Source organism: Chaetodon trifascialis, chromosome 11, assembly GCF_039877785.1.
Source record: "Chaetodon trifascialis isolate fChaTrf1 chromosome 11, fChaTrf1.hap1, whole genome shotgun sequence".
Classification (NCBI taxonomy): domain Eukaryota; kingdom Metazoa; phylum Chordata; class Actinopteri; order Chaetodontiformes; family Chaetodontidae; genus Chaetodon; species Chaetodon trifascialis.
In genome coordinates, this window is record NC_092066.1 from 19,732,749 (window position 1) to 19,744,814 (window position 12,066).

The window sequence follows — 12,066 nt, forward strand, 5'->3', positions numbered from 1 at the left end:
GTCAGTCCAAACAACAGGAAACATTATATATATACAATTTTTGTTTAAATTCTGATTTTAAAATATGTCATCCATCATTATCCTTATGTCAATCACTGTTGATTTGTTAAAGGAATACAAAGGCAAACGATGGCAAAAAAAAACTTATAGTGAAAAAGCACTGTGAGTGAGAGTTAAAGATTTCGGTTACTAGTCTGAAAGATCGCAGGACAGACAGCCCCTCTACATTGGAGAGACCCAACTCCATCAGACTGAGGCAAACAATGACACCGTCAAAGATGTTCCAGCCCTGCTGGAAGTAGTAGTAGGGATCCATTGCAATCAGCTTCAGCACCATCTCAGCTGTAAAGATCCCTGTGAATACCTTGAAAAGACAAGCGGGACAGAAAAATAGTAAGAGGTGGAAAAAGGACCAAACTTTCATTCTCAAGTGGAATATTACTTAAGATACTGTATGTCTTTACTTACAGCTGCGCTTAAATGGACTATGTGTGATGTGAAAGGTGACACTTGTAGTGACGCATAGATAAATACCACCCGACACTGCAATTACCCTCAATGAGCGTCTTAGTGTCTTTTAGCTCATACCCACTACCTGCTCAGCATCAGACAGCAGACAGACACAGTAAGTGACTAGTTGGTGAATGTAGTGGAGCAATTAGCAGCTAAAAAGCCTGATCTTTCCCTCGAGCTGGTAGAGAGCAAAACAAAGCTAAAGGGAGAAATATAGGACTTACATTCATCAGGTCAACTTAAACATGACTTTAAATGAGTGCTAATGTTGCTCTGTATTTTCAGAATGAGGAAATAGGCAACTGTTTGCTAACAGGTTCCCTGTAATAACTTTGTAAGATAATATATGTCAGTGATGTGTTTACAGGTTGTTTCACTGCCCCAAAAAATATGCTAAAAAATATCAAATAATTGAGCTTAAATTGATTTAAGTTGAGCTTTAGATCAGATCAGGTCAAAGTGAAAAAAACAGAAAGCACTAGAGTGGATGCTTCTGCAATGAGCCAGTTTTAGGACCCAAATATCCATATAGGTCAAGAGAAAATATCAAGACAATTTTAAAATAAACAATGAAAAATGTTAAAATCACACAGTAGTCACTTGTTCCTTGGGCCGCGGTGTAAGTTCCTACCAAATTTCATGGAAAACTTTTGTTTATATCTTTTAAGGCAGACTGTTTTATTTACCAGTAGGGGGAGATGACAAAATACAAATGAGAGGATCAGTCCCATCTCCTGCTAAAAATACTCCCTCTTACCAAGGATAATCACAGATAGTCTTAGGCGGAACCTTTGACAAAGGATCAGCATGGCCCTATTTGTCCCTAAGCACCACACGCATAAAAAAACCCCCAGCTTTCTGTTATAGAAATACTTCAATGAGACTTTTCAGTTTCTCCACTGCTAACCCAACAGCACTTAGGGGAAAGTGTGTGACATGCTGGAAACCAGCCCACCCCGTCATTAAAAACTCCTCACCAGATTGCCCACTGAAAGCATCGTGTTGAACTCATCAGTCATGGGGTAGTGCTCAAGAGCCATGAAGAGGGTGTTCAGCACAATGCATATGGTGATACCCAGGTCCAGGAAAGGATCCATCACCATGTACTTCACATACTCCTTCATCTGCAGCCACCAGGGGCAGCAGTCCCATATCAGGTACTTCTTGGCAAACGTGTACCAGCAGGGATGGCACTTTTGCCTCGACTCCTCCAACTCTGCAAAGAGACACCAAGAGATCAACTGATGAACAACTAAAGAGTTTTCTGCTCGCTTCTACTACTAGGTCTCTGAGGCTCAACAGAGTGAGAGCTAAAACAACAATATTTTGACATTTTGGCCTTTTTTCTGTTTGCTGATTGACACAAGTCTCATGTCTATATGGTAAATATGAAACTACAGCCAGCAACCTGTTAGCTTAGCTTAGCATAAAGACAGAAAACAGGGGGGAAACAGCTAGCCTGGAAGAAAGGGTACCAGTATCAGGGGTATCAAGGGTATCAGTCTACCAAGACCTCTAAAGATAATGAATGTGCAGAATATCTCGAAATGTATATAAAAACAAAAGTATAACCTCATGGTGATGTTAGCACTAACCACAGGTAAGGTTACCCTGGTTTCCAGTCTTTGTGCTAACTGTGCTAAAAGGCTGCTGGTTCAAGCTTCATATTTACAGATACAAAAGTGGTATCCATATTGTCATCTAACTCTCTGCAAGAAAGCAAATAAATGTATTTCAACAAATATTGAACTATTCCTTTAATATTCAAAAGGACTCACCATCCATGGCATCGCTGAGGAAGCTGACGGAGCTCAGTCCTCTTTTCCTCTGCACTGGAGGAGGCTCAGTCACTGTCGGGGAAGGCTGGATGATAGGTCTGGGAGCTGTGTCCTCTGCAGTGGTCTGGTAGACAGAAAACACCCACAAAATAAGTGAATGTTTTATTCTCCTTCTATCAGGTGTGTTATTTGGTGTGCTCTCATTCCTGGAATAATGTGTGTGGCATATGGGAGTACTAAATCCCAATAAAAGCATCTTTTTCACTCTCGCAGAGTCTGCTTCTATCACTCACTGTGTCTTCTCTGACCCTCTCCATGCTGTAAGCAGGCATGGAAGTGGGAGTATGCAGGCCCATTGAGGTGACTCCGTTCTGGTCCAGGGAGATGTTGAGACGGCCATTGACATTGAGGCTGGGGGTGAAGTTCTGGGAGCAGTGGCTCCGCACACTGCCAGTCCTCCTCTTCCAGGGTGTCGCTGTTGAACTGGTGCGGCTCCTGAAGACATCCCCATGAACACTGTACTCGTCATCCCCAAAGTCAGCCTCCGAGTTGTTTCGCACACGGAAAGAGCTGAAGATGCTAATCTGGCTTCCTCTCCTGGTGCTGAGGGGGTGAGCGGAGAGCGTGGCCAGGAGAGGGTGGACTGGAAGGGGAGACAGAGGAGGCTACAGAAGCACAGAGGATACATTAGCTCCTATAGCTTGTAATAAGAATATCAAAGAGTGGGAGAAACATTTAGAGGATGACTGATGTACCATTGGCTCATCCAGTGGTTCAAACTTCTCTTCAGCAGCTTCCTCTGCTGTTTCCTCTGACAACGTCCTGTGCGATCTTCTTCTTCTGCTGCTACTTCGACGTATGCTGCCTATCTTCACACAAAATGGAGACAACTCTGGGGACAACACTGAGTCTGTGTCCTGAGCTTGTCTTCTTGCTGCCAACTTGACACAGAAAGAAACAATGTTAGAGGATAACATTTTTTTATCTGTCGTTGAAAGCACTCGAGAAAACAAAAAAAATCCTTTCTTACTGTTTGCTTTGCACCTACTCTTTGCTCTCTGCGAAGGTGCTCCATAGCCAGCTGAAACTCCCTCTCCTTCTGCCAAGCCTCAGCGATGGTGGCCTGATTCTGCTCCTCATAGGCCATGGCCACCACAGCCAGGATGAGGTTGACCAGGTAGAAGGAGCCCAGGAAAATGACCAGCACAAAGAAAACCATGTAGGTCTTCCCTGCTGAGCGCAGCGTCTGAGGGAGCAGTCAGGATGTCAGGTCAATAAAATGCACTTGTTGAAGGAAAATTCTGTTCTTTTTAAAACATTGTCTTAGTTTTGGCATCATGGTGTGATTATGATGAGTAGCATTTTATTCAGAAGTTTCATTACGTGGAACAATGAGATTCTGTTACACAAAGCAACCCAAGATCGAAAGCATCTGATAATCAGAGGTCAACAATGTAAATACAATATTATCATAAAAAATACAAATGATGGCCAGACTAAGAAAATAGAGCCCAGATTATAAACTAAATTTTCCCATAAGCATCCATTTTTGATATTTGATTGAGGACGTTATTGTATTCTACTGTCTTTGTGGATTAACTGAAATTTATGAGCATGTGAAAATATGAATTATTGTTCAGAAAGTTATCAAAGAAAATTAAAAGAGAAAAATTGCACCTGGTGAAACAGTTTTTCCCAGTAGTCTTGTGTCATGAGTCGAAAGAGGGCCAGAAAAGCCCAGCCGAAGGTATCAAAACTGGTGTAACCATAGTTTGGATTCCTCCCTACTTTCAGGCAGTCAAATCCATCTGGACACTTCCTGTAATGCACACACAGTTGAAAGGCAGAAGACAGATGAGGATGGGACAACACTGATAAACAAAGGCTGTGCACAATTAAATCAATGGCAGCTGGGACAGATATGGCTGTGGTGGCGTGCGGGCTGCTTTACGGAGCTAAAAACATCTCTAGTATCTACATGTAGCCCTGTGGCCTTTGACTCTGCAGGGTAGAGAAGCGGATGAGTCAGTAAGTACATACGCTGCTATCAACACTATTATTTCAACTGAAGAGGCCTCTTGAAATTCGTTTCATGCAGGAGCACTAAAATGCACTGAGCAAAAGGGATTATGCTGAGCCAGATGGATTTCAAATTGCAGTTCAAAAATTTTCAGGTCCATGCCTCCATCTCTGATCTTCATTGTCAGCATAGTGGCATTACAGCAAATATTTAAGTCCAGCAGCTGAGAACAAGCTGGACTGCCATGTCAATCTGAGTGCAGAATAATTTTGTAATGGCTAGGAAACAGCTGGGCGGCTGCTGTGAGAACAGCTGTAGATCTCACCAACCAGCCAGCTGAACAGGAATGCTCACTAATATCCAGCAGTGAGGATAGAGGAGGCTGCGTGAGGCCAGCGACATCTTCCTGTCAGGCTGGTCCTCCCTCTGCTGCACTGCTCAGCTAGTCTCCGATCTGTCTGCCTGTTTCACTCAGTAACATACACACACAGAATCTGCAGATACTGTGTTGTCTTGAGGGACTGTACAGCTGTATATTGTTGATTTATGATTATATCACAATTCTGTGGAACATTTTCCAAAGCACATCATACCACATATTTTGGATTAATGTGCATTCTAGACAGCTTTTTTAAATCAATTGTAAAGTGGCAAGCAGGGACACTTTAAACAGAATGTGATGATTTACTAATCTTTTTTTAACATATACTCAATTGAGAACTGTACAAAGACGATACCTTTTAAACTTCATTAATTTTTGTTAATATCTGCTTATTCTGAGTTTGATGCAGCAACATGTTTCAAACAAGTTGTGTCAGGAGCAACTAAAGACTGGTAAAGTTGTGGAATGCTCCAAAAACACTTGTTTGGAACATTCCACAGGTAAACAGGTTGATTGGTAACAGGTGATAGTATCATGATTGGGTATGAAAGGAGCATCCTGGAAAGGCTCAGTCATTCACAAGCGAGGATGGAGAGAGGTTCACCACTTTGTGAACACATGATTATATAAAAGAGATTACTACATGAGCTCAGGAACACCTCTTTGCAGGCAGGGTTGTATCAATGAACAACTATTATGATAACTGATTAATAATGAGAGGAATGCCAAACATTCTTTGGTTCAAACTTATCAGCTGTGATGATTTGCTGCCTCTCTTTTCTGTAACATGGAAATCTTAAGGTCTATCATTGTTGGTTGGTCAAAACAAGATGGCTTCAGGAATTTGTGATGGGCATTTTTCAGCATTGTAAGACATTTTAAAGATACATTTTAAACTATACAGTAAGTCAGGAAGATAACCTGCAAATGATTCGATAATGAAAATAACGGCTAGTTTCTGCATGGAAAGTATGAAATCAGTCTAAATTAAATGAAATAATTTTGGTCTGAGCATCTTTCTGATTTCTAATTTCTAATTAATACCAAAAAATATTAATTGTCTAATAGTAAGTGAGGGCACCCTCAGGGCCTCAGGGCTTAGATTTGGCTGCCTCACATACAACACATACAAATGGGCTCCTACATCTACTGTTCTGGTTGTGGTAATGAGATTATCGCACTGCTGGCCAGTGGTGTCACTCAAATAACCCCTTGTATGTCATACCTCTCTTGCAATCAGATGCTGCTGTGAAAACAAGGCACCTGTTAGGCAAATGTCCTTGGGATTTCCATAGTAACTGCCCAGGAGACTGCTCTTGCATGGGTTTATCCTGAATTAGTGCTCCTCAAGGAGAGCTGCTGTGCTGCATGCGCTCGCTGTGGGATCTGATCTGCCTCCACACACACAACATTCAGCCAGCATGAGGAGCTGATGGCTAGCGGCTGTTTGCACAGGGAAGACCAGGATATGCAGACACATCAGTATTGTTATTTTTCCATCTACATTAATTTGTACTCATTTGTAACACACTGCACATCCTACAGTGTATGTGGGATGTATTTCTCCTGCTATATGGCAACTCTTGAGACAGCTCTTGGTTTCTAATGCGGACCGCCTGGCAAGTCAGTCTGGATCAAGCCTATATCTCCTGCTATGAATAGGCAATAAGTTACGAAGTGTAACATTTTCAACTTTGAAATAAATGTTCTATTGATTAATAAATTGTTAGTGAAGTTGAATATACAGTGTGGCTGGAGCTCATTTGCAGCGATCTTGTCCCCAGATGAATTTAATGTGGCTGGTTTCACTATGGTTGACATTGTTTTCATGCTGGCATTAACTGCTCTTTGCTAAGATGTTTACATTATCTGTAAGCAGTGTCCCTGAGAGTGTACCATCGGTTTCCTGCAGTTTGTGTAACAAAACAGCAGAGCAACATCTGTCAGACTCTGCAAAGTGTTTTCCCTCTTTGGTGGGAGGTGGGTTTCCATGCCCATATCCATCCGGTCAAGGGCTAAAGTTGAAAGTCATAATCCTTGATGCACAGTGGCTTTAAGATGTGAGGGGATAAGCATTTGCCTGAACTCTACAGTGGGCGTGATGAGAAACAACTTGGACCTTTGAGCAAATCATTTATCACAAACTTGTTAACCATCTAGGCTGAAAATATCATTTGAATATGTGTGTGTGTGTGTGTGTGTGTGTGTGTGTGTGTGTGTGTGTGTGTGTGTGTGTGTGTGTGTGTGTGTGTGGGCATATGTGCCCACTTGTGTCTATGTGTGTTGGTGTGCATGTGTGTGATTGTGTGTGTCATCATAACGTATCCAAAGCTTTAATTTGGAAATCTACTCAGGGATTACTTGTTGGAATACACTCAAAAGATTAAGCATCCTCTATGTTTTACGTCCTCCATCCTGGCCTGCTTAATATCTTGCCTGCCTCTACAGCCAGCCTCAGAAAGTTCCATCTGAAATGTCACAGAGGGTAAAAGGCTGTCTCAATCACTTTGCCAACAGACACATAAGTTACTTTATGGTCACTTTAACCTATAACCTGGCAAGTCTGTCATGAACTTGTGTCATTCTGTCTTTGATTTAACATCAACCTAACTGCAAAGCAGTAAAATGAAATGCAACAAATACCACATTCTTGGTGATAACAGAGAAAATTGAAACTTTAAGAAGCTTCAAACTGAAAAAAGAGATTCAAACTGAATGAGACCATCACGTCCATCACAGTGCGCTGTTAGAGCTCCACAAATGGCAGAAACAGGACACAAATCTAAAGAAGTCCAGTTGCGCTGAGTAGGTAAACTCTGGCACAGCTGGATGGGTCACATTGGCACTAGCCTGATCTTACTGACCTACTATTCATGGGAGTTTAATGATGTCATTTCCCACTGAATGCCCTCAGATGTATCCTCTTTTCCATCTGACTTGAACACAAATTACTGAATCAGATTTTACTTCTTGGGAGATTAAGTTCCTGTGTTTTTGGAGGAGAGGTTAGAGAGGGTGATTAAAAACTAAAGGGTTGGCTGGACTCTGATGCCAATAAAGACGTGTAACTACCTCCAATGAGTCTATACTTTTTCACTAAAATACTGTATCAATGTTACATTTACAGTACATGAGGTGCATACTGAATGTCTCAGCATGCAAACACTGGACACTACGCTGGCACAGATATCCCACAATTCAATGCAGCATTCACAACGATAGCAGACAGTGACTAAAGCCGCTCCAGCTCAATTCAATTAACACCTACTACAACTACTACTTATCACTTCAATGTAAGGAAAACTGAGGTTATACTGTAGATAACGGTGGGTGGAAGCTAAAGATAACAAGGGATTAGCGTAAATGCCGGAAGAGGTGAGGTTGGTTAGCACAGGTTACCACTGTGACGTGTCTCCAAGGAGGCTCTTGGAAAGTGGTGTGTGTGTCACTTCCACGCTGACCAGTACATACCACTATTTATTTTTACAAAAAATATGTTGAACCTCTCCCATGGTCTACAGGACTTCTGGAAGCAGGGCTGTCCAAAATAGGTCTTTCCACTTCACAAATCTAAATGAGGTACAAGCTGTTTGGCTCACAGTGCTTAAAAACATGCAACATATTTGGCAACCACTCTTTAAAGGGTATGAAATTCTAACCTACTGACAAATTAAACTTTCACTTTGTGAATGTTGTTCAGTTTTTGCATAGATGACTTTTCTTGTTGACAGTGTTTCAGCATAAAAATTACAAATATGCTGCACCTGTTACTGTTCAAGTCAAGTCTTCACTTGTTCCAGGTTCTCACAGTGCACAACCTTGTGACATATGGTCACAATAAAAAATCTGCTCCAAACTTCCTGTTAAAGCTAAATATCATCACCATTTTTTGTTATTTGCTATCATCCATTATCTTGTATCATTAACAAGAGCACCTAATGGAAGCCATTTGTTGAAGCTGCAGGATTTCAGATTCACACAGATGGGTATTTAGTTCACTATAACCCTTGAACTGGGCCTGGCATGGGCCGAGTCATCCTGTTGTGCTTGTTTCAAAAGCATTTGGATTTATAGGATTATTCTGCGCATAGGCTGAGTAGCAATATTTGGATGGTTTCACACTGTGACTTTGATTGGGAACAAAGTCCATCACTCCACAGATAAAATATCATTTATGCACATCTACATTTATACTGATGTCAGAAATAAAATCAAAGGTGTTAATCCTCAAAGACACAAGCCGAGGCGCTGCTTGAAGACGTCAGTGCAGCATCCCCTCTCAACAATAACGGAATATCAATCCGAAGTGATCTGCTCCACTCCGGCTAACCTAATCATGTCATAGAGCTTTTGAGATGATGAAATCTCCAAAGACCCCCCTCTCTCCAGCTGGCAACTCCATGTTTCTCAGTAAAGGGTTCCAGTGGAACCGGCATGATTATCCACACCACATGTCGTCTTGCGTAGAGCTTCTCTCACGCTACCGCCCCCCCCAAAGGGATCATTCCACCATACATTACGCTTCTCTGTCGCAGATTTAAATATGAAGCCTAAACAATATCACCTATTGTTTCTGTTTTTCCTTGTCCTGCAAAAACTATTTGTGCCAAGCCTGATGTTCAAGCTCCTGTATCCAATTATACACATGACATGCATGGGCTCAAAAGCCATTAGATGCTTTGATATTATGTAACAGCCTGCAGATGATTAACAAGCAGTAAGCGGGACACTCACTTACCCTGCATCACTTCCATATCCACATATTAAGGCATCCTTTGCTCCTTCAACTTTGTAAAAATTATCTAAGGAAAGGAGAAAAAGGTTAAAGAAACATTTTTTTTTCTTAACATCACTGCATGTGTTTAGAGCACTCCTCATGTGTGAAACATGCTCAGCACTTTTTTGTTTTTGGCTGACCTTCACTACTGAGGAAGTCTGCCCTGGAGCTCCAGGTTCTGTTGTTGCAGATGAAGGATGCGTTGGCGCTGTAGGAGGAGTTGACACAGTGCGCGAGGCTGCGGACGCACTTTTGTCGCAGCAGCCCCATGAAAAGCTGCAGGCCGATGAGGGCGAACACGCTGAGACAGAAGACAGTCAGGATCATAACATCTGCCAGCTTCCTCACAGACTGGATCAGAGCGCCAACGATGGTCTTCAGACCTTGGTGGAGGAAACAATGTGTTCGTTATTTGGTAACAAACAGACAAATAAAGTGTTCTGTTCATGTGGGAAATGCAGGTTCAGTCATGATTGGAAACAAGAGAGGAGACATAGACAAACAGTATGAAGTTTGAGCTGATGGTGGTCTTACCTGGGATAACTGAGATGGTTTTCAGTGCTCGCAGTACTCTGAAAGTTCTTAATGCTGAGACGTTTCCAAGGTCTACAAATTCTGTCACATATCTGAAATATAAGGAGATTTGTGAACCTCTACAGCAAGATTTAACAAAGAATTATGAGATCATGTCTTTATAAATACATTTCAATCAAATAATGTTATGGGTTTGTAACAAAAGTCATTTTCTTGGCTTAGCATCTTGATTTCATTCAGTCATTCTTTAAATGTAGACTTGCAGTTAAGAAATGTACACAGAGAGAAAAAAAAGTATAATTCTCACCTAACAAGTTGATTTGGCTAATGTGTTAGCAAACAGTTTACACATCCAGCAGACACAGAGCAACATTATTGTTCATTTGGAGTTGTGTTTCTGTACAACTGATGAATCCAGTGTACACACTTTTTTTTGGTTTCCATAAAATACATGTTGCTTTGCATGCTAAATGCTCTGCTACGTTCACTAATTGCAAATTGCTAACTGTGTCTGTCTGCTGTTTGGTGCTTGAGATGGATTTTTTAAGCATTATTGCTGAAAACAGCTGCCTCCTGCTGCCAAACAATGCTATGTAGTAGTAAGTGTAGTAAGAACGAACCAACACAGTAAAGTTGTGATTTTGAAAACCAAAATAATAAGCAAGAAAGATGCTTAAATGCTTCTTAGAGCTGAATTCATCACTACAAGAAACTCCTTTCACATACAAAATGATCCATTGTATAAAAGGGCTGACTATAGCCTCCTTAGGAGTTAAAAGAAAAACGCATGTTTAGTACTCGTGAGAGGAAACGACAAAGGAATTAGCTGACTGGACCATAATTAATCAAAAACAAATTAATCTCTGAAGGTAATGACAGCTTTCAGTGTGTCTACACCCAGTAAAAGGGATTTTGCCACGCTGTTTTCAAACAAAGCAAATGTCCTATCAGGATGATTGGTCTAGGACAATTCTGCATCAATGCATCAAGAGGTCACCTGTCTAATCTGCCACTTGCATCATGGGTAGTGAGTCATGGCTCACAGATCTCTGACCTCAACAGTGGGCTTATGGTTCATAGTGTTTCAAATCACCGCTCAGGATGACTGACTGGCTGCGGTCACTTTGACATTATTGAAAAATACTGATGAAGGAATAGGTTGTTTTTTTTAATCTAACCATCATTACAGTCTGCACCAAAAACTGTCCCGCAAGACATGTGAACATTGAATTAACGTGGACCTTTTTAATTGGATGTTTCTCTGGTAGCAGCAGCTGAGACTGAGTGTCAGTATGAATGAAATATAAAGGATATTTGTACTTACGCCATGACGATGACGGTGAAGTCCAGCCAGTTCCATGGATCTCTCAAGAAGGTGAACGGCACTATACAGAATCCTCTTGCAAATATCTTTATTGCCGACTCGAAAGTATAAATGGCGGTGAAAGTATACCTGAAAAATATTTACAGGAGAAAATACTGTCAGTCCTGAATCCAGAGTTGCACAAAATCCACATGTTCAGAATGGATTTGTGCATTAAGATAAAACACAATCAGTAACAATGAGGACTGAAAGGCACAGCATGACAAATTAAAGAAAGAAGAATGTACATATACTCTGAGCCCCAAACTCTTTGACTGCAGCTGATAATTTATAGTAATTTTAAGATCATGTGCATGACATGAAATAATGAAAAGCAAATTAGGCCCGTGCAGTACACACTGGAAAGAAATAAAGTTTTCATTGAATTTAAAAAATAAAAAACAGCACATGGTGAAAACTTTCCAGTAGTTCCTTCATATTCCAGTTTGTTTGGTACTTTTTTACTTTACTGCAGTCTGGATTTGGTTAACTTAGCTAAGCTTAAAGACTGGAAACTTGGAACAGTTAGTCTGGCACACTAACACCTCTCCAGAGAGAGGAATTTGAGAGATTTTGCTGCCTGAGCTGTATGTTTAACATGTGAGTGTGGTATCAATCTCCTCATCTAACTCTTGACAAGATAGCATCCTGTTTCTCTTGTCACCTTTATGTAATTGAATGTCTAAAGTTGAAAAGTAA

General features: G+C 41.1%; 1 protein-coding gene across 2 annotated transcripts in view; it reads right to left on the reverse strand.

Annotated features, from left to right (window-relative positions):
- Positions 1 to 12,066, reverse strand: part of LOC139338696 (sodium channel protein type 2 subunit alpha-like) — a 39,045-nt gene that overhangs the window by 16,477 nt on the left and 10,502 nt on the right. For both annotated transcript variants that reach the window (XM_070973943.1, XM_070973942.1), the window contains 11 exons: positions 11,329 to 11,457; positions 10,005 to 10,096; positions 9,611 to 9,853; positions 9,432 to 9,495; positions 3,969 to 4,110; positions 3,340 to 3,537; positions 3,047 to 3,232; positions 2,585 to 2,956; positions 2,292 to 2,415; positions 1,491 to 1,729; positions 191 to 364 (listed from right to left, as the gene is read on the reverse strand). In XM_070973943.1, coding sequence (XP_070830044.1) covers positions 191 to 364; positions 1,491 to 1,729; positions 2,292 to 2,415; positions 2,585 to 2,956; positions 3,047 to 3,232; positions 3,340 to 3,537; positions 3,969 to 4,110; positions 9,432 to 9,495; positions 9,611 to 9,853; positions 10,005 to 10,096; positions 11,329 to 11,457 — 1,963 coding nt within the window. The remainder of the gene's footprint in view (positions 1 to 190; positions 365 to 1,490; positions 1,730 to 2,291; positions 2,416 to 2,584; positions 2,957 to 3,046; positions 3,233 to 3,339; positions 3,538 to 3,968; positions 4,111 to 9,431; positions 9,496 to 9,610; positions 9,854 to 10,004; positions 10,097 to 11,328; positions 11,458 to 12,066) is intronic.